Source organism: Phyllobates terribilis, unplaced genomic scaffold, assembly GCF_046119375.1.
Source record: "Phyllobates terribilis strain yellow unplaced genomic scaffold, ASM4611937v1 Scaffold_3__8_contigs__length_932513732, whole genome shotgun sequence".
In the NCBI taxonomy this organism is placed as follows: domain Eukaryota; kingdom Metazoa; phylum Chordata; class Amphibia; order Anura; family Dendrobatidae; genus Phyllobates; species Phyllobates terribilis.
This window is the reverse complement of record NW_027362763.1, coordinates 758,547,195-758,570,251: the sequence shown is the minus strand read 5'-3', so window position 1 is coordinate 758,570,251 and position 23,057 is coordinate 758,547,195. Positions and strand designations below refer to the sequence as shown.

Sequence of the window (23,057 nt, the reverse complement as noted above, 5' to 3'; positions counted from 1 at the left end):
GTGATGAGCGCAAGTGCTTGTTACTCGAATTTGCCTAAGGTGCTCGGGTATGCACAGAGTATTGCGGGTGCTCGAGTGACATGTTTGCGTCCCCGCGACCGCAAGTTTCACAGCTTTTAGACCGCTACAAAACATGCCCGGATTGCCTGACAAACACGGGCAATCCCCACATGTTTTGTGATTGTCTAACAGCAGTGAACCATGCGGGTGCGGGGACGCCAATATCTCACTCGAGCATCCACGATATTCAGTGCATATCCGAGCACCTTAGGCAAACTCGAGTAATGAGCACTTGAGTTCATCACTAGACATTAGATAGACACTATAGATAACTCTATATCTTCACTACCTGGTTTTAGTAAACTGCATTTAGACACAAAGGAGTAATCCAGCTCCACTATGTTCTGCATTCGGAGACGAGTGAGGCTGGTAACATAGATTCTACAGACATCTGCCGACTTGCGTGCTCGAGCATCATGCACCTGTTTCCGTTATTTGAAAAAGTATACACACATGGTCAAAATTGTTGGTACTCCTCGTTTAATGAAAGAAAAACCCACAATGGTCACAGAAAGAACTTGAATCTGACAAAAGTAATAAATGAAAAATCTATGAAAATGAACAAATGAAAGTCAGACATTGCTTTTCAATCCTGTTTCCACAGAATTTTAAAAAAAATTAAACTCATAACATAGGCCTGGACAGAAATAATGGTACTCTTAGCTTAATATTTTGTTGAACAACCTTTTGTGTCAATCATGCAAACAAACGATTCCTGTAACTGTCAATGAGACTTCTGCACCTCTCGACAGGTATTTTGGCCCACTCCTCAAGAGCAAACTGTAATGCACACGACCGGGCTGAGTGGCGTGTGCGTGTGTATGTAGTGATTCCACTGTGCCATGAACCTGAGAGTGCCTGGAGGGGCGTAACTAAGAATCTGCCCGATCCGACCAAGGTCGCACGACGGCATACGACGCCAGTGAACCAGGGAGGAACCGGGCAGAGGGACCAGGTGCTACTCCAGGTCAGACCCCGGACACGGCTGTTGACCCACACAGGGGAATACTGGAACAGGCAGGTTAGGCTGGCACACCGACTGGTGACTATAGGCAGACACGGCTGGAATACAGACGGGTGGATGCTGGTAAGCACGACTGGTATGCAGGCAGGGAGGTACTGGCAGGTACGACAGGTTGGAGCACCGAGTCGATAGGACCCAGTACAGACTGGAACTCAAGAACAGAACCGCAGACGCCTTGGACAAACAGCAGAGTGAGGCCGCCCAGAGCGGCGAGCAAGAGCAGAACAAGACGAGCCCGCCTGGAGCGGTGAGCGAGAGAAGAGCAGGACAAGGCCGCTTGGAGCTGTGAGCGAGAGAGGAGCAGGATGAGACTGCCGGAGCAGCGAGCAAAGGGTCGGAGCAGAGCGAGACTGCCAGAGCAGCGAGCAAAGGGTCGGAGCAGAGCGAGACTGCCGGAGCAGCGAGCAAAGGGTCGGAGCAGAGCGAGACTGCCGGAGCAGCGAGCAAAGGGTCGGAGCAGAGCGAGACTGCCGGAGCAGCGAGCAAAGGGTCAGAGCAGAGCGAGACTGCCGGAGCAGTGAGCAAGGCAGAGCAGGCTAGAACCGCCGGAGCGGTGAGCAAGGCAGAGCAGGAGGGACAGGGCTCTGTTCACACGGAACAGACAGGAAGGGAAAGGCAGAACCAGATACCCACAGGGTACTTGCAATGAAGTAGCGAGTGGACCACAAACTCACAAATGGAAGTATAGTGACAACGAGCAGGAGTTAGGTACGAGTTCAGACTCTGCAGAAAAAGGGAAGGTACGGACATAGAGAAAAACAGGAAACAGGCTAGGAGAGTATTCAGACAAGAACAGACACAGCAGCAAGATACAGGAGCGGGTCTAGGTATGCGGCCCCTAGAAGGTGGAGCGAACAGGCTAGGAGCGTGTTCAGACAGGAACAGGCAAGATATAGGAACGGGTCTAGGTATGCGGCCCCTAGAAGGCGGAACGAACAGGCTAGGAGCGTGTTCACACAGGCCTGGAAATACAGCCTCCAGGAAGGGCAGGCAAGCAAACACAGAAGAGGACCTGGCACATTCAGAGTGAAAGAGCACACTGAATGAAACACAATGCTCAGGCAGGGTTTCTTGGGAGGAGCTGGGTTAAATACCAGATGACAGTCAGCAATAGGCTGAGGACGCACAAGGGGTGTGCCTGCAGCAGGTACAAGAAACAGGAAGTGATCGGGCGCCGCCCTTAAGCAGCAGAAACAGAGGCAAACAGACAGCATGGAGGGAAGCCAGGCTAGCAGACTGGACTGGAGATCAAGTGCGCGCTCTTGCACAGTGGGAGATGGACCACTATGCAAGGACGCCGCCAGGTATGTTACAGTACCCCCCCTTATGCCCCCTCTTCTTCAGGCCTGCCAGAATGTTCCGCAGGGAATTCGAGGGCCAATCCTTCACTTCAAGGAGATCACTTCCACTGTCCACAGGAAAAACTGGTCTCATCTGGGTAGCTAGGATGCTACCTCCTATCCAGCCATCCTCAGCAACAGACGAAACGGGTGGAGTACCATGAACAGCAGACAAGGAAGTCTCTCTCCACTTATTATCAGGTAGCACCCCAGAGGGTTCAGGAGACAACTGGAAGTCCTCCGCCGGGTTGGAGGGGTGCAGAGACTCGGGGGTAACCTCTGCTTCAGAGTACAATAGGTCGGACTCGCTGGAAGAAGCTGGCGTGGTATCAGGTACTGAGTATAGGAGAGTCCCTGTCCATTCGCTATCAGGTAGCACCCCGAAGGGTTCAGGAGACGACTGGAGGTCCTCTGCCTGGTCGGAGGGGTGTAGAGACCCGGGGATAACCTCTGCTTCGGAGTACACTAGGTCGGACTCACTGGAAGAAGCGGCCGAGGTATCAGGTACCGAGTATAGGTGAGTCTCTGTCCATTCGCTATCAGGTAGCACCCCGAAGGGTTCAGGAGACAACTGGAGGTCCTCCGCCTGGTCGGAGGGGTGTAGAGACTCGGGGATAACCTCTGCTTCGGAGTACACTAGGTCGGACTCACTGGACGAAGCGGCCGAGTTATCAGGTACAGAGTATAGGGAAGACTCTGTCCATTTGCTACCAGGTAGCACCCCAAAGGGTTCTGGAGACAACTGGAGGTCGTCCGCCTGGTCGGAGGAGTGTAGAGACTCGGGGGTAACTACCTATTTAAGGTACCCATTGTCAAGCTCACAGGACGGAGCGTACGAAGTATCGGGTACAGGGTGTAGGGAAGTCTCTCTCCATTTGTCATCAAGTGGTATCCCGGAGGATTCAGGAGGTAACAGGGGGTCCTCTGCCAGGTAGAAGAGGTGCACAGACTTTGAGGTAATCACTGCTTCGGAGCACCCTTGGACAGGCTCACCGGTTAAAGTGGGTGAAGTATCAGATACCGGGTGCAGGCAATCCTCCTGTGTGGATTCTGGGTGGGCAGTAGTCTCTTCGGGCAGGAGAACTGGTGCACTACCCACGCACATTACCCGTCGGGGCTGCTCCGGGATACCGGAAAATGAAGCTTCAGCAGGAACCTCAAGGTTGGGATCAGGAGGTCTTTGGGAGGACAGACCCTGGCGTGACTGCTTGCCTCTACGACTACCATGTCAGGACTGCCTCTTGGGGTTGGGAGAAGTATTCCGGAGAGCGTAGTCATCCTGTGTGGATTCTGGGTGGGCAGTAGTCTCTTCGGGCAGGAGGACTAGTGCGCTACCCACACACATTACCCATCGGGGCTGCTCCGGGATTTTGGGAAGCGAAGCTTCAGCAGGGGTCTCCGGGTTAGGGTCATCGAAGACCATTAGAAAGGCCACCAGGAAGGCCTGAAGGTCCAGGAGGATAGGATCCTGTGTTTCCCATAGGGGGTTGATCCATTCCAAGGCATCACCCGCTAGGTTAAACATAATGAATCCCACCTTAACCAGATCGGTGGGAAAACAAAGAGGGTAGAACTTGAAGTGTAGCAAGCATTGCTCCACAAATGCACGGCTTTGTTTTGGATCCCCATAAAACCGTGGCGGATCCGCAGGAACGAGTGCTGATAGATCCATCTGGACGGTTGCGTAATTCGCCTGGAACTCAGCTGGTAGCAAAAAAATAATAAATTTCCTCTAGATGCACGTATTCGCTGGAAAAAGTCTCAGAGAGCGAAGGCCGTGGGGCTCAACGGGAACCATGGCCTGAGCATGCTGTAATGCACACGCCCGGGCTGAGTGGCGTGTGCGTGTGTATGTAGTGATTCCACTGTGCAATGAACCGGAGAGTGCCTGGATGGGCGTAACTAAGTATCTGCCCGATCTGACCAAGGTCGCACGATGGCATATGACGCCAGTGCACCAGGGAGGAACCGGGCAGAGGGACCAGGTGCTACTCCAGGTCAGACCCCGGACACGGCTGTTGACCCACACAGGGGAATACTGGAACAGGCAGGTTAGGCTGGCACACCGACTGGTGAGTATAGGCAGACACGGCTGGAATACAGACGGGTGGATGCTGGTAAGCACAACTGGTATGCAGGCAGGGAGGTACTGGCAGGTATGACAGGTTGGAGCACGAGTGTATAGGACCCAGTACAGACTGGGACTCAGGAACAGAACCGCAGACGCGGTGGACAAACAGCAGAGTGAGGCCGCCCAGAGCGGCGAGCAAGAGCAGAACAAGACAAGACCTCCTGGAGCGGTGAGCAGGACAAGGCCGCTTGGAGCGGTGAGCAAGAGAGGAGCAGGACGAGACTGCCGAAGTAGCGAGCAAAGGGTCGGAGCAGAGCGAGACTGCTGGAGCAGCGAGCAAAGGGTCGGAGCAGAGCGAGACTGCCGGAGCAGCGAGCAAAGGGTCAGAGCAGAGCGAGACTGCCGGAGCAGCGAGCAAAGGGTCAGAGCAGAGCGAGACTGCCGGAGCAGCGAGCAAAGGGTCAGAGCAGAGCGAGACTGCCGGAGCAGCGAGCAAAGGGTCAGAGCAGAGCAAGTCTGCCGGAGCAGCGAGCAAAGGGTCAGAGCAGAGCGAGACTGCCGGAGCAGCGAGCAAAGGGTCAGAGCAGAGCGAGACTGCCGGAGCAGCGAGCAAAGGGTCAGAGCAGAGCGAGACTGCCGGAGCAGCGAGCAAAGGGTCAGAGCGGAGCAGGACTGCCGGAGCAGTGAGCAAGGCAGAGCAGGCTAGAACCTCCGGAGCGGTGAGCAAGGCAGAGCAGGAGGGACAGGGCTCTGTTCACACGGAACAGACAGGAAGGGAAAGGCAGAACCAGATACCCACAGGGTACTTGCAGTGAAGTAGCGAGTGGACCACAAACTCACAAACGGAAGTACAGTGACAACGAGCAGGATTTAGGTACGAGTTCAGACTGTGCAGAAAAAGGGAAGGTACGGACATAGAGAAAAACAGGAAACAGGCTAGGAGAGTATTCAGACAAGAACAGACACAGCAGCAAGATACAGGAGCGGGTCTAGGTATGCGGATCCTAGAAGGCGGAACAAACAGGCTAGGAGCGTGTTCAGACAGGAACTGGCAAGATACAGGAACGGGTCTAGGTATGCGGCCCCTAGAAGGCGGAAAGAACTGGCTAGGAGCGTGTTCACACAGGCCTGGAAATACAGCCTCCAGGATAGGTAGAAGACAACAGGCTAGAAGATAATACAGACAGGACACAGTTCAGACACGGGAACTGATACCGAAGGCAGGAAACATAAACGGGACTTGGCATATCAGTGACCAGAAGCCAACTGACAGAACACAATGCTCAGGCAGGGTTTCTTGGAAGGAGCTGGGTTAAATACCAGATGACAGACAGCAATAGGCTGAGGACGCACAAGGGGTGTGCCCGCAGCAGGTACAGGAAACAGGAAGTGATCGGGCACCGCCCTTAAGCAGCAGAAACAGAGGCAAACAGACAGCATGGAGGGAAGCCAGGCTAGCAGACTGGACTGGAGATCAAGTGCGCGCTCTTGCACAGTGAGAGATGGACCACTATGCAAGGACGCTGCCAGGTATGTTACACAAACTACTCCAGTTGTCTCGTGTTTGAAGGTTGCCTTTTCCAGATGGCATGTTTCAGCTCTTTCCAAAGATGCGCAATAGGTTTTAGGTCAGGGCTCATAGAAGGCCACTTTAGAATAGTCCAATGCTTTCCTCTTAGCCATTCTTGGGTGTTTTTAGCTGTGTGTTTTGGGTCATTATCCTGTTGCAAGACCCATGACCTGCGACTGAGACCAAGCTTTCTGACACTGGGCAGCACATTTCTCTCTAGAATCCCTTGATAGTCTTGAGATTTCATTGTACCCTGCACAGATTCAAGACATCCTGTGCCAGATGCAGCAAAGCAGCCCCAGAACATAACAGAGCCTCCTCCATGTTTTACAGTAGGGACAGTCTTTTCTTCATCTGCTTCATTTTTCTGTCTGTGAACATAAAGCTGATGTGCCTTGCCAAAAACTTCAATTTTTGTCTCATTTGTCTATAGGACATTCTCCCAAGAAGCTTTGTGGCTTGTCAACATGTAGTTTGGCAAATTCCAGTCTGGCTTTTTTATGATTTTTTTTCAACAATGATTTTCTCCTTAGTCGTCTCCCATGAAGTCCACTTTGGATCAAACAACGACGGATGGTGCGATCTGACACTGATGTTCCTTGAGCTTGAAGTTCACCTTTAATCTCTTTAGAAGTTATTCTGGGCTCTTTTGTTACCATTCGTATTATCTGTCTCTTTGATTTGTCATCAATTTTCCTCCTGCGGCCACGTCCAGGGAGTTTGGCTACAGTCCCATGGATCTTAAATTTCTGCATAATATGTGCAACTGTAGTCACAGGAACATCAAGCTGCTTGGAGATCGTCTTATAACCTCTACCTTTAACATGCTTATCTATAAGTTTCTTTCTAATGTCCTGAGACTACTCTTTCCTTTGCTTTCTCTGGTCCATGTTGAGTGTGGTATACAACATGTCACCAAACAGCACTACAGAGTATCTGTAGCCCTATATACAGATCCACTGACTACAAGATTGTAGACACCTGTGATGCTAATTAGTGGACACAACTTGATTTAACATGTCCCTTTTGTCACATTATTTTCAGGGGTACCATCATTTCTGTCCAGGCCTATTGCATGAGTTTAATTTTTTTTTAAATTCTGTGGAAGCAGAGGGTTGAAAAGCAATGTCTGACTTCCATTTGTTCATTTTCATAGATTTTTAATTTATTATTACTTTTGTCAGATTCAAGCTATTTCTGTGACCATTGTGGGTTTTTCTTTCATTAAACGAGGGATACCAACAATTTTGACCACGTGTGTAGATACTCGATGTCAGCTGTTCACACACATGAGCCAGGCAGATATCTGTACACCTTATATCACTGGCCTCACTCACCTCTCGATGCAGAAGTGAGTAGTGCAAGATAACTCCTTTAAAGATTTTGCAGAAGCTTTAAAAGATTGCCCACCTTAGGAAACATAATTTTCACTTAAATGTATGTAATTGGGGCTTAAAGAAAAAGTAAACCTTTTACAATTGAGTTTCAAAAAAAAAAATTGCACCATTTTCCTTCTAGAGTCTCTGTTCTGTAACTGTCGGGTGATGGCTGCAGAGAGAGTAAACTAAGAATCCAGGTAGGAAAAGGGAAGATGGGTGTTCTGTGCTGCTGATGAGGATCCAAACGAAGATTCATTGAGAAAAGTAAGGTAGCAACGTGGTTTATTTTCAACTCGTTTCAAAGTCAACCAACTTCTTCATCAGAAAAAAACACAACATTAATTTTCCTGATGAATTAGTTCGATGGCTTCGAAACGCGTTGAAAATACACAGCATTACTAGCTTATTTTTTTCATTGAATCTTCGTTTGGATCCTCACAAGCAGAACACCCATCTTCACTTTTCCTACCTGATATTATATATTTTTTTCTTTTAACCCGAGAGGCTTCAGCAACTGGTACTCTCTGCGTTTTAAATGTTGTATATCACACAACTAAACCAGGTGAGCATTACCTTTTTATTTCTACCCCTGGTCATCGGATAAAACCCTATTTCGTGATTTTGTTCCTTAGTAACTCATCCTTAACTAAGGATCCGTCAGTCGGACGTTCTCTAACAATTTGACAGGGAGTTTGTAACTCTTTCATCTGTTTTTATTTTCAGTACGCCTCTCTGCTTATTTATGACCACGAACCACATCAAGGTCGAATGTGTAGAGAAACAAAGAGACTTTAAAAGTAAAATGGTGCCACATTTTTAATTACACTCAATTGCAAAAATGATTTTTCTTGCCATTTTATGGATTTAAATAATAAAAAAAAATCTTCAATAGTGCTACTTCTTAGATACCAACCCCCCTTAAAGTAACTCCTCTGAATTCTCTCAATTCTGACTTGACATTAAATGTAACCATCCATATGGCATGGTGGTGGTGAATATATATTTTATGTGGACAGGTCATTGTGAAACCAATAACACTTTAGGCTACAGCAAAAAGGAATAAATCTTGAGATGAGCTTTTAATGATTTGAGATTCTTGGCATAGGGTTACAGAGTTATTTTTTCAGAGTATTTTTTATTTCTGACTGAAACTCAAAGCTTTTTCTGTGCTTTTATTTTTATGCTGTTTTTGTGTACGGGGCATTATTTCTGCTTGTAATTGATTGGCAAAATTTCAAGTATTTTTTAGACCGAGATTCTTACAGAATTGACTTGATGCAGTTTTTTTCCTGAGTTTTCTTTTTAGTATATAGTGAAAACAACAAGTGCAATAAAGACACGTTCTCCCATTGAAATCAATCTGCACCAAAATCCTAATGGAAAAAAAAGGTTCACGCAGCTTCAAAAGCCGCCATTCACTTGCTGCCTAATACAGTATATCCCAGCCCTTGACGGGTGCCACTGCACCAATATAATCAGTGTTATTCACTTCGCGTGACAGTGGGTTTTAATGTTAGGGCTGATCAGGGGTATATCAGAGTATAGTTTCCTGTAACTAATGATGTATATTTCTGCTCCTCATTTTAACTTTGTAAGCGCACAGACAAGGAATTAACAACAAAATGTGTAAGAGATATTTCAAGATCTGTCATTTTATAAAGCCACGCTTAGCTTCTTGAAATCAAATGTGTTTCTTGCCAACAAGCTAGAAATAACTCTGGCAGCCTCTCACCTTTTAAGATTTTACATATACTGGCAAATTATATGCTTGGGTTGTGTGTGTTTGTTTTTTTTCTGCTTTTTTGTTTGGATTGCTATAAAAGAAATTTTTTTTTTCATAAAAAAAAATAATTAAACATTAACTCAGTAAATTAGAATAATTTACAAAAAACACCTGCAAAGACTTCCTATGCCTTTAAAAAGGTCCCTTAGTCTGTTTCAGTAGGCTCCACTATCATGGGGAAGACTGCTGACTTGACAGATGTCCAGAAGGCAGTCACTGACACTAAGTAAATGCAAAGTAAATTTTGCATTTTATTTGGAAATCAAGGTCCCAGAGTCTGGAGGAAGAGTGAGTGGCCACAATCCAAGCTGCTTGAGGTCTAGTGTGAAGTTTCCACAATCCGTGATGGTTTGGGGAGCCATGTCATCTGCTGGTGTAGGTCCACTGTGTTTTATCAAAACCAAAGTCAGCGCAGCCGTCTACCAGGAAATTTTCGAGCCCTTAATGCTTCCCTCTGCCGACAAGCTTTTTGGAGATGGAAATGTCATTCTCCAGCAGGACTTGGCACCTGTCCACACTGCCAAAAGTACCAATACCTGGTTTAAAAACAACAGTATCACTGTGCTTGATTGGCCAGCAAACTCGCCTGACCTTAACACCATAGAGAATCTATGGGGTATTGTCAAGAGGAAGATGAGACACCAGACCCAACAATGCAGACGAGCTGAAGGCTGCTATCAAAGCAACCTGGGCTTCCATAACACCTCAGCAGTGCCACAGGCTGATAGCCTCCATGCCACGCCACACTGATGCAATAATTGATGCAAAAAGAGCCCCGACCAAGTATTGAATGCATTTACTGAACATACATTTCAGTAGGCCAACATTTCGGATTTTAAAAACAGTTTTCAAGCTAGTGTTATAAAGTATTCTAATTTACTGAGATAATGACTTTTGTGTTTTCATTGGCTGTAATCCATAATCATCAACATTAACAGAAATAAACACTTGAAATAGATCACTCTGTGTGTAATGACTCTATATAATATAAGTTTCACTTTACGTATTGAAGAACTGAAATAAATAAACTTTTTGATATTCTAATTTAATGAGATGCATATGTGTATGTGTGTGTGTGTGTGTGTGTGTATATATATATATATATATATATATATCTATATCATGTAATATATATATATTTAAACTTTGACCTTCGTTAAAGCAACTAACAAGATCTAAACCTGCCAGGAGATGGCTTTAGGATTTGCAGAGAGTACAACACTTGTCACCTCTAAAGTGGTGGTGGGGGGGGGGGTAACAACCTCTTCAGGATGTTCAGAGATTTCACCCCGGGTCCTTCATTTGGTGCCAAAATCTGTGCACAGTATGCAGCTTCATTCCCTAGTTTACTGATAAGACAATATTATTTAGGCAGTTTTATATAGGTAATTATTTTTGAACACTGTATGCTTGTATCAATTGGGTACTGTATGGTACATTATAAAAAAATATATATGTTTCAAAGGGTGTCAACCAAATTTAAAGGGAATCTGTCATCAGGATTTCACTTCCCAAACTTTTTATATGCACATGTAGCTCTTTCAAAAGCAAGTCCGGCAATACCTTTACATGACCAGTCCGTTCCTTCATTACTGAGAGATTAGCATTTGAATTGACAGGCAAATGATGCTGAAGAACTATTTATTTATCTGAAGCCTCTGTCACTCCAGCTCTATTCCCCACTCAGCACTACCTCCTCCAGCTTGACTGACAGCCTCTATGTTGATTGACTTAAGGCAAAGATAGTGCCAAGCAGGGAATATCTCTGGAGTGGTACAGGCTTCAGATCTACAAATAGTTATCAGTCTCATTTGCATATCAATTTAAACACTGATTTCTCCATAATGGATAAACAGGCTGGCCATGTAAAGGTCTTGCTGAACTTTGTCTTTGAAAAAGCTAAATATAAGATATAATGCCCATATAAATAGTTAAGAATGTGAAATCATGCTGGCAGATTGCCTTTAAAGCTTGTCCTATTCTTTCCCACCAGGATTTGTGACCAATATTCAAATGGTTTTAGGGCACCTGGAAAGTAGGAAATCTGTTGATATTGCCAGTTTCTTGCAATACCTCATGTCATCTGCAGTGGGTAAATTATTAGGTGATTGCCAAGTCTAACTCCCCAGAAAATCATCCATTCCTACTTGGCGACTTTCCACTCTTTAGAATTGAGGTGGTTCCAAGTAGAGGACCACTCTTTTACACCCATATAATCTAATATGGCATAGGGAAAGGGGTTCACTAAATAAAACAACACTTTTATACAATTATTCAATATGAAGTAGATATATTATATGAAGCAGCATTAAGAAATAAGACACTGCAAGTTACTAATATACCAGTTGCTAAATATCAGAGCTCCTAGCCTGGATTCTAGTCAGGGAAGATTTATGCTGCAGCTGTATTGAGGTCAAAGAGTATAATCTAGACTGATAAATGGTAAAATACCAAAAGTTGTGAACAAGATTGGTCATTGACAACAAGCAGAAGTCTTTGTGATAAAAAGAAACACTTGTGTTTGCATGGAATTAATCCGATCTGTCCTTTTTTTCTCCAGATGTTATCCACACTGTTGGTCCTATAGCAAGAGGACAATTAAGCGACTTCCACAAAGAGAACCTCGCAAAGTGCTATGAGTCATCTCTCGCACTGATCAAAGAGAATAACATCAGATCAATAGTAAGTCCACACCTGATTTTACTACTTTGTAACCTCTTGTTATCGGATTAGATCAATATGCACACTCTTTGTTGCCAGTATACCAGAGGTGTTAGTGCACAACTACAGTAGATGATAAGATTACTACTTGCAATAGGTGGGCAACCATCTTAACCAAGTTTTTCCATTTTGGGGGAAAATCTGTTGTCCACCATCTCTAGCAACTTATCCGTAAAGAACAAGTCAAGAACTTATGTTAAAGATGGTTATTAATATTAGTGATCATAGTGATCATTGTGATGGTCTATTAGTTGTTGCCTTACCTTCCAGAGTCTAACTCTGACCAGTGAAACATAAAAATGGAGAGTACATTTCTCCAACTTCTTGATTGGGTGTATTTCAGTTTTTCCAGTCAACTCCACAGTTCAAAAAGTTTTTGACAAATCTTATGGATTTGTAGTTTTCACTTAAAGTTTTATTAACTTGATGTCCTTCATGTCCTCTTCTAGTCTGCAGGTGACGCTTAAAGCTGATCATAATAATGTAGCATTACTACTGAAAGCCAATAGATACATTGTGTAAACAGAGTGGCTACGATTACAGAAAGTCATTAACCACTGGAGAGATGAAGACACTTGAACAGATAGGAGGAGTATCTGTTGGGTGGATGCAGAGCAGCAGTAGACCATATCTTCTCTTGTTATATTAAATACCAATGGAAATAGGCAAATGAGCTGTGGTGAGCTTCTCCCCAATCTTTAGCCATGCATTCATTAAATTAATTTTCAGTCTGTGATTTACATAAGGAGAACAAGGGAGCACAAAAGACTTCGTAAAAACGTCCCAGGTAGTAAAAATAGAAAATCTTTATTGAGAAAAATATCAAAAATGGAAACAATGGGGAACACTCAGGAACACAAAGTGAAAAACATTAGAGGAGCATGAAAGCGAGGAGCAGGTTCAATATGCTGCCCTGTATGAATCAATTAACTAAAGGCATAATGTGGGCACTGTGGGGCAGTTCGAGGGAGAGTAGCTCACATGTATGTCACATTGTAGGAACCACGAAGTAAGAGACTAAGCTGCTGGCTAATGCAAAAAACATTTACCCAAGGTAATAAGTGGATGCAGGTATGGCGCTAAGTACACGAGTAGAAATACCTGTCATAATAGACAGCATGGTCCAAGTGGAGGCTATCCCGTTAAATAACATAGAAGAGTTCCATACTTACAGCCACTATGATTGAATCTCCGCGCCTCGCTCCTGCTCTACCCTACGCGCGTTTCGGCTTTGCTACCTTCGTCAGGGGGTGGTGGACCAGAAAGGTGGGGAAGTTTAAAAGGCTCAAACAGCCAATGAGGTGAAGAGGTGTGTAAATTGGAGCCAATCAGTGTGGGGAGGGCGTGGCGTGACGCATGTCCGTCACCGCCCCACCGCCGCATCCACGGCAACCGCGTCATGTGATCTCCGACGCCACGGTCACGTGGGAAACACGTGACCGCGTGTCACAGACCCCATACAGATACGGCCAGCGAGGACGCGACGGCAGGCAATGAGGACATGCGTACAGCCCGCCCCACAACTATGGACTCAAAGGTAACCAATCGCGGTGAAGTGTATCTAAGTATGGTAACCTTTATGGCTGCATCCGCATATTGTATTATGAAAAACAAAACAGATAAACATACTGTATGTAGCATAAAAATAAATTGAAACTGATAAGAGATCAAAACCAAAAATAATATAAACATTGCTTGAACCACATAATGTGGTTAGTCACATCATATATCACAGGGGATCGATTACAATTGTTATTGGTATTCATCAATCTCATATTTACCTCTATTTAGAAACCTTGAACATGTAGAATAACACATTCACAAAATGCTATATAACCCCAATATGATACTTAAGTTGAAATCACACATAATAAACAAATATAACCAAAAAGAAAACTCAAAATAACAACAACATAAATGAAAAAAATGACATAGTGAACCATGATCCAACACGTTAAACATCATATAAGGACAACCAAAATACATGAAGAAATTAACACAATAAGTCATACATCAGCACATGAACATTATAAGAAGACAGTCAAAATACATATATAAATCACAAATGACAATAAATATAACACGGATGCAGTCAAATTTTCACATCCATGAGGACAAAGTTCACATGGGCTCCCGCACTATGGGACCCGAGCACCTGCCTGTATATGGAGGTGTATGTGGAAACCCACAGTCCCAGTAGGCAAGTCTTCAAATGGTGTCCTTCAGGGATGTAAAAAGGTTACTTTGACAAGAAAGAACTGAAAAAAGAAATGAATGTAAATAAAAAAACCAAGCCACCATTAAAAATCATAAAATAATGAGAGGGCGATCAGAGAAAAGGTGCGTAGCTAATGTTTTCATTAAGGCCTAATGGATGAAGGGTCTTGAGTACCCAAATCCATCGGCTCTCCTTCTGGGCCAAAAGTTGATTTACTCTGCCACCCCTAATATTGCTGGTGACCATGTCTATCCCCCGAATTTTAAATTTTGATGTATCACATCCGTGATGCAACTTGAAGTGTTTGGGTAGTGTTTTTAATAGGGATATATCAGTCTCCACTGCCGCCGATTCTATGCCCAGTACGTGCTCCCGTATTCTTATCCTCAATTGTCTGCTAGTAAGTCCGACATAAATTTTCGGACATGGGCATGTTGCATAATACACTACCGCTCTGGAAGTACATGTGATTGATTTATTAATGGAATAAGTCCTAGATCCATTCGAATCTGTGAATGTATCAATCTGTTCCACATTTGGGCAGGCAAGGCATTTACCACATGGTGAACAACTATTGGTTGGTGTGGATCTGCTTAAAAAATTAGGGGGGATGTTGTGATGATAATGCCTTCTTGTGAGGTGATCACTTAGATTTTTGGCCTTCCTATAGGTAATTTGTGGTTTGGACGGTAAATAGTGGGACAGGACAGAATCTGCCAAAAGAATTGGCCACGATCTGGCAAGACTATCACGGATTTACATAAGAAGGACTGTCTAGGATAATCCAATTGTAGTTAGGGTCGGCATTCCGCATAAACGCTGTGGTGCATGTGGAGAAGTAACAGCATATGCCAAGTAATGAATCTCGGCACTCACATGTTGCTTAAACCTTCTTCCTTGTATGTGGACTTCCATTAAAGAAGGTTTAAGCAACACGTGAGTGCCAGGATTCATTACTTGGTATGGACTTTCTAGGATAAACTGCTTATGCAACGCAGAATTTAATTATATTTGCAAAATTTCCTTCAAATTGCAATTCAAGCACGGCTGTAACTACCAGGGTAGTCAGACTCAGACTGGCAGATAAGAAAGCATTTGAATCTCCCGATCGGCCCACGTATGTGAGTAGTACTGGGCACCATACACTTGATTTACTATGTACAGACAGCATGTACTCATTCATTTGACAAACTACTAAGTTTATTATATAGAAGCCTATGTAAATTTGTGAATCCAGATACTTAGTAATTTGCATATAGCTGAACAGTGGGCCACCAATGTCACGGTTACTGGTGTTATTGGCACCCCTGTCCGATACTGGGCATAGTTCCTGCTGTGGGGAGCAACAATAAAGGGGAGCTATTTCTATCACTATGGTTGATTGAAAGTGATGTTGAAAATTCAATGCAGCCCCATCCTGGCAGCCCCATGTTTACCCCTGTGGTGTGCATCTATCCTTCTCTGTAGCGTTACGTTTCGCGTCATTTTTGTGCTATGACATTTCTGCATTATGGAACATCATAGTGGCTCGATGTGGCATATTTTTTTGTTTGTTCTTCCTATGATTTGATGTCAGTGTGTACATTGTGACTTTTTTTGGATGTTAATCTTGTAATATGACAGTTTGCGTCCATTTGGCTAGGAAACCTTTTTTTTTACATCTAATTTATTTGATATGAGTTGATGTGCCTTATTATGCACTGCAGTCTCCTGAAGACTGAAAGTAAAATAAATTTCAGGGTTAAAAAAAATAAAACAAAACCTGTCTCCCCCTCCCACTATCCTGTTTAGCTGCCATATTCCCTTGCGCGGACCTCTTTCTCTTTCCTTCTCAAGTCCCTTCTACTCTTCCTTCACTGTGTCCTGGTGTTTCCTGCACTGAGTAGGCTTTCGATGATGCACGTTTCGATTGTGACATGACTACATCTGGAAGTCACAACATACAATGCCTGATGTGAGGGGCTTGAAGCCTTCTTAGTGCAGTAGCCCAGCGAAGAGTGACGAGAAGATAGAGCGGAGGATCGGGCAGGAAGCAATGATGCGGGAGTGGTGTGGTGAGTAAACCATTTTTAACCCCTTTCCCTAACTTCTACAATTCAGCAAAATGGTGGCCAATGGCCATTTTGCTGGATTCATATGAAGCAAATCACAAAAGATTTGGATTCGGGCAATTCTGAACTTATTATAAAATTTGATGTGAATTCTATTATTCTCGAACCGATTCACTCATATCTAGCTTCACCCAATGTTTTTTTTTCCCTAATGCCTAATGTTGAGCCGTGCTGTTGAGAGGCGTATTCAGTGGCCAGGAATAGGATGTGAGTAAAGAAAAGTTTTAAAGCTTACAAAGTATTCTCCTACTCCTGTGACATCACACTTTGCATCTTCTCAGTGCTGTGACACCCTGTATACATTATTCTTTGCATAAGAAATGGCAAAATAATCATATACTTTTCATGTTCTAAACTGGCTGCAGTAAATAGCTGAGAGGTGGCCCTATGTCCTAGAACTCTAGCCCTTTATCTAGATACCTTGTCATATAGCACCCAGTGAAAATGCTGTGCCCCCCTCCATAGCTAAGCTCCTGATTTTGTAATCTAAAAATGGCAAAATTGCTAAATTTTATTAGTAGTGCCCCATTGGGCGCTGCAGAATGTTAGCATCAAACAGATAACAGACCCCTGATCTCTCTGAACTATGATTGTGGTTCTCCTCTTAGGGCTTGCGCAGACTACCTTAAAAATAAGACGAGTGCTTTCCGTTGTTTTGACGGATAGCACTCGTCCCCATGTTATACTATGAAGCCATGCACATTTACGAATTTTTTTCCTCCGTCCATTTTGGTCCGAGAAAAAAATTCCAGTAATTACGAGTTGCATCTGTTTATAGAATTGCACTGAGCCAGTCATGTCTACGGGTCTGTGGAAAATGACTTCAGAGAGTGGACTGATTTTCACCATCTGATAGAAAGATGGAGAATTTTCTTTTTTATTCTCCACTCCAGAGAAAATCGGATCACACTATGATCAAACTCTGATCAGAGTGTGATTAGCATAATTAGCCCTATTCTCGCGGATGAGCGTAAAATGGTCATGTGACCCTATCCCAATATACAGTATATAACGGGCAGTACACTATTGCTGGTGAAAATGGAAGATCTACGCTACACTGAAACAGCTTATGTAGTTTTGTACTTAGTACAGAGACCCTCAGTCTTTAGTTTTATTTCTAGTTTTGTGTCTGTCTGGAGTCTTGGATCATAATGTGGGTGTTCCCTGTGAAATGGTTAAATGATTATTCTGTTCCGACACCGTTCACAGCGTTGCCATAGTAATGATTCCCAACCTGAAATTCTTAAATGCTGTTTGCCTTTAATGACTTGCTTTTTGTCTGCAGTTCACAACAATCAATAGGCTCTGTTTTAAAAGGAACCTTCCTGCGAGTAACAGCGCTAACTCGATATTTCATTCAATGGATAAAGAAAGAAACCACAATTTCCTGCTTGTTTCCCTACCTGCTTTCTCTTCTTTCTTTTTTTTTCTTATACCATTAGGATCGTGCACACAATAGCACATTTGCAATGTAGAAATAAGAAGCTTTTTACTGGAGGGAAAACTACAGGTTCTTATGGCGGAATGACAAAGGAAACTGCTTTCGAACCTTGTTTGCGCCGCATAATGAAATGTTCTCACGTATAATATTTGGTATATGCTTATATGCTGCACTTCTTATTATAGTCTACTGTGTTTAAGTGGTTTCTTGTGTACAATGCCCTCCTCTATTATGTGGATCCAATATTGTCAACGATAGGGGCCTAGGTACATGAAAGGGAAAATAATGCATTATGATAACCATTTTATATTGTATTGCAACCATTTATCTGGTAAATAAGGGGTGAAAATAAAGTTAAAAAGATATCTAGAGTGTCATTTCTGAAAAATTGTCCCTTTCAGAAGATGGTCCGGAAACAAGTAGTCAATCTGAACGATGTAATTCATGCATCAAGAAACTAACCATTTAAGCCATGAAGAAATGTGGCCTCGTGGTGATGGTGACATACCACGGATACCTTTTGTATGTGCCTATTAAACTACCTAAAAAAATGTTTTATCTATGGCTATGTGCACACACTGTTTTTTCCAGACAGGTCCTTTCTGAAACCCACCTGAAAAAGCGCAAAAAACTGCTCAAAGAATGAACATAGTTATTTCTATATAAAATTTACTTGCTTTTCATATTGTAAGGCAGCGCTAGTCATCATGTTGGGGGACACTCGCTGCACCTGGTCAATTAAAGCACACCAGCCACGTTTTCCAGTATTTCACAATCCAGCAGTTTATTAAACTTCACTACTGCTGATCACTGAGTCCAACTCAGTGGCTCGCCGACATACACATATAATGTCCAGGAACCTTTCAAGTGGCACACAGTCCCACTTGGCTCCAGTTACAGCCTCCAGCAAAGTCACTTATAGCAACGTCCATATAATGCAGTGTTTCACCTTTGCCGGGTTTTAGCTGCTTCAGTCAGTTTTGTTCTGCCACCACTCTGGCTTTACGGCTTCCCAGATGGGGGTCTCCAGCCCTCTTACCTTCAAAGGCTATTGGTATGTTGTCTCACCTAACATCCAGCCTCTGCCTTCCAGGACTCTTGCCTTCCAAGCCTCTGGCCCTCCAAGGCTACTGGTATCGCTTACACATAAGGATCCAGCCTCTGCCTTTCAGGCTTCGCCAGGCTTCACTAGGCCTCACTAAGCCTCTCCAGGCTAACGGTGTCCCACACGGGAATAGGCCTCATGCCTTACACACCTGTCTCAAATGACAAAGGGTTTATATATCCTCTAGTGCACACACAGGACCTGTGCTGATGTCACAGTCATGTGATCAGACGTTCTGTGTGCACAGGACCTGTGCGATGTCACAGTCACGGGACCAGTCACCTGGGGGAGGTACATGGTCGGCCAAAACACACCCTGGACCATTACAGTAATGCCACAAGCTGTTGCATTACAATATGTTCAGTCTTTTGGTAACCGCTTCAGGTTTCCAAAGTTGCCAATGTGGCACCCCAGGAGTCCGGATGCCACATTGGCATTGCCTCCCTCACAGGGGGTGATGCCATGCCTAGAAGCAAGGAGGGGTCCCCTTATCAGGTAACACCAGCATCCAACACATTTCCTGGCTCCAGACCAAAAGGGGGAGCTCTAACCTGGTTTCAGGGGGGCTTCCCCTTTAAATTGAAGCCTGGAGGCGGGGTTTAAAAAAGTCAGTTGGAGTGAGAAAAGGCAGTTGGAGACAGGAGAGCGATGAGGGAGAACCTGGGGAAGGGAGCTGTGACCAAGCTCGCCCCAGAGAAAAGCGCAAGAAACAGGACTCCGGAGTCCGTGGTTGTTCGGGTACTAAAGTCCAAACAGCTAAATCCGGAGGGCAGGAGACTGCAGGTCTCCTGGCCCCACCAAACGCCCGGCAGCTCAGCAGCATACTAGGGCCCGGCGCCGCCACGAAGGAGCGACACCTGAAAAGGGCTCGAGCTGCCTGCCATACGGGCAAGGAATAAACGTTTGCTCAGGAGTTAAAAGATGTGGTGATGTCTTTTTAAACATTTTGTCACTGTTTTTGCTTTGTTTCTTCGTTATTGAATGGAGATAAGAAAATGTCCTGGAAAACGCCAGTACAGATGCCCAAAACACACTGTGAAGACTCAAAAAAGAAAAAAAAAGCCCTAAGAAACCTCACAAAAGTGCTCAGGAAAACTAACAAAGAAATAAAAAAAGAAAGCTTCAGAATTACAAAACCCCTAAGCATTTAAGGGTTAACATTTCTCCTTGCGGAGAGTGACATGTTATGCATGTGAAGATGAGGAGACTTTTTAAGTCCCAGAGGAGCATTGCGGCTTAAAAGTCTCTTCACATTGACATGCTTAACATGTCACTCTCCACAAGGAGAAATGTTACCCCTTAGATACCAGTCTGATGCCTCTCACCCAGCCAAACCAGAACTCACAATTTGCACTGATGAGGGGCAGTACCCTGAAACAGTGTCTGCAAATTGAGTTTCTGGTTCTGGCTTTTATCTGAAGTCTTGTGACAAGGCTCGTTAAAGGGTCAATATTGACTTTTAGGATTGCTACTTCCTATAGGTGGTGCTAGAGTTCTAGTTCTTTTCCTTTCCGAAGAGTCAATTTGCATAAAACCCCTAAGAAAAGCAGTGTTTTCTGAAGCATCTTCCTCTTGAAAAAATCTGTGGGTTTGCCTGTGTGAATAAAACTTTATGTGCACATAATCTACGGGATGAAACTGACCATAGCATCTCCCATTTAGAGAATCATTATAGGGCATTTCAAAAAATTGTGTTATGGGGTTGAGGTCAAATAGCCAGATGTTGTCAGTCATATGTATTGCCAAAGTGGACTTTATTACTCTTCCTTGACCTTTATCTCTTCCTATGAACTCTAAGCTTTAATGTGAATAGTATTTAGTAACACTCAGGCCTGCCTCTGACCCTATTCATGTCTGTAGGTTTATTACCATTTATTGGGGTCGTTCTGAGGTAAATATCAGGCCACCAGCATGAAGTTGCAAAAATTAATTTGAATATGAGAAGAAATTGTAAACCTGACAGAATTTTGACCTGGTGATGTAATGATCTTTTTGTTCCTAAAAGGAAAACTAGAGATTTTAGATCAACTAAACGTGGCAGCTGACCCTGAACACCATGAGGTTACGTCTGACTTTTTTTAGCTGCAGTCATTTGCCATGTCATTGAATGGACCTCACTGCTTAGTCTGGAAGATCTATCAATAGTGGGTTGAGCTTTTGTCTTGGGGAAGTCCAGTCTATAATTTTTCCTGTGTCTATAATTAACTGTTTTTGAGTGTTTTGTCTTTTATTTTCATATTATGTACTGATTATTAAAGAACAAAAAAAAAAGATACCCATGAACGATGACCTAAAAGATAGCAAACAATATAATGACAAATAGTTGTAAACACAGTATTAAAATGCCAAGAAATTCACTCAACGCAGGATCATCTCAAACCAGGATAACATGGCAGGTAAGATAACTGAACTAGTGCCAGTCTCCTAATGAGTGGGGTCAAAGGTTTAATCTACAGTAATGGCAGATCTGAACGAGCTGATATTGGAGAATGAGCGAACGCTCATTCCCAATTATCAGCCTGTGTAAACGTGCTGGTGATAAATCGTTCAACGCGCAAAACATTCACTCATTGGGTGATCTTCTAGTTTATGCTAACATAAAATTCATCATTAGTGACAGCACATCTCCCATGATGCAAGATCTTAAAAGGGTGTTTCAGAGAAAAATGGTGAATCCTGTTTTAAATGCATATGGGCTCAGTGGTGACACTGATGTATATGCTTAACCCCTTTAAGCAGTGCTATCGGCTACATTATCATATCATTTCTTAGTACTGATGTTGGCTTATATGACGGGGTTATAACCACGGCAACTTCTGCACCCCCCCTAATATTATACCCCTTTTGACAACCGTTTCAAGTAAAGACTGTCAAAGGTTGCTCGACTACAAACAGTGATTGTATCTTTTTTTTTTTTTTTTTAGTTCAACATTTTTTGGGTGGGGTTTTAACAACTTAGATATGAAAACAGAACATTCCAATTGTGTTAAGCAATAGCAATAAAAAAGTTGACTCTTGTTAATATTAAGTTATTGTTAAACATTAGACTATAAGTATAATCAGCTTGATGGGGTATTAATATAAGCTCTTACATGAACCATATAGTTATGTGTATGCTAGAGGAATGCAAAGAAGAAAGGATGATGGAAAGAGAAAGAATGAGAAGGAAAAGGAGGTTGGGGGACAACGACAAAATAACTAACAAAAGAGACACGTCTTATTGAAACAAGCACTTCAGAGGAGACCACATCTACCATAACATTCTATTTTAAGTATTATTTTCTGACAACCAGATTGCCAGGTCATTCCCCTTGCTGAATAATATCCAACATGCCCATTGGCGATGAAAACTTTGAGACGAATCATGTTTTCAATTTTCAGAATATTGTTAACTTCTTCCAACCATTCACCCAAAGTGGGAGTTTTTGTGGATTTCCAGTGACATGGAATATTTGACTTAACAGCTGTTAGAAAGTGCCTAAGGATATATTTCTTTGCTTTTGAGGTTGAAACCGAAGTAATGGCAGTGATTGTATCTTAATGTCACCACTTGAGTAGGAAGCATCAGAGCAGGAGCTGCAGGGAAATTGACGCGCCCCCTGGGCCGTGGGGTGCTCGGTGCTGGGCCGGTCGTTGCTAGGGGAGATGTCACAGTGGTGGTGACCTGGTCCGTGACCCAGGGCGGTCAATCAAAAGGGGAATATTATTTACAGGGGATTTATAGTTCTTATATACAGTTCGTGACGCCACCTGTGGTATGCGGCTTTATGGAGCCGCCGCTACGGAGCAGGTCCTCTGGAGCTGGTGTAAATGCAGCAGAGTTGGTTCAGCTCTCCACAGGTAGAGCTTAGCTCCAGGGCAGTGTAGATGTTGCTGTTATGGAAGTAGCACTCGTGGTGCAGTGTAGTGCAGGGGGGTGATGGCGCAGCAGTAATAATTGACAGAGACGGTGGGGTGCAGTCTTCCGGATTTACTCACAGTTCTCACTTTGCTCCTGGTTACAACTGCAGATCATAACTTCCCATGTCGTGCAGCATTCACCGGGCAGGGGCTCAGCCAACCCTCAGGTACTTCCGGAGTACATAACAGGACCCCCTTTTGTGTGTTCCTTCTGGCTGTCTCCCTGCACCTCACACCTAGTGTCCCAATCCAGTGACCGCGGACCTTGCCGGGCGACTTCTTCTCTGTCCCCTGGGTCCTCTATGGCCACCTTCTTGGTGAGACAGATGTGGCT

The 23,057-nt window shown here is 44.0% G+C and overlaps 1 protein-coding gene across 3 annotated transcripts in view; it reads left to right on the top strand.

Moving 5' to 3' along the window:
• Positions 1 to 23,057, top strand: part of MACROD2 (mono-ADP ribosylhydrolase 2) — a 2,798,553-nt gene that overhangs the window by 1,571,346 nt on the left and 1,204,150 nt on the right. For all 3 annotated transcript variants that reach the window (XM_073672205.1, XM_073672203.1, XM_073672204.1), the window contains exon 6: positions 11,788 to 11,909. In XM_073672205.1, coding sequence (XP_073528306.1) covers positions 11,788 to 11,909 — 122 coding nt within the window. The remainder of the gene's footprint in view (positions 1 to 11,787; positions 11,910 to 23,057) is intronic.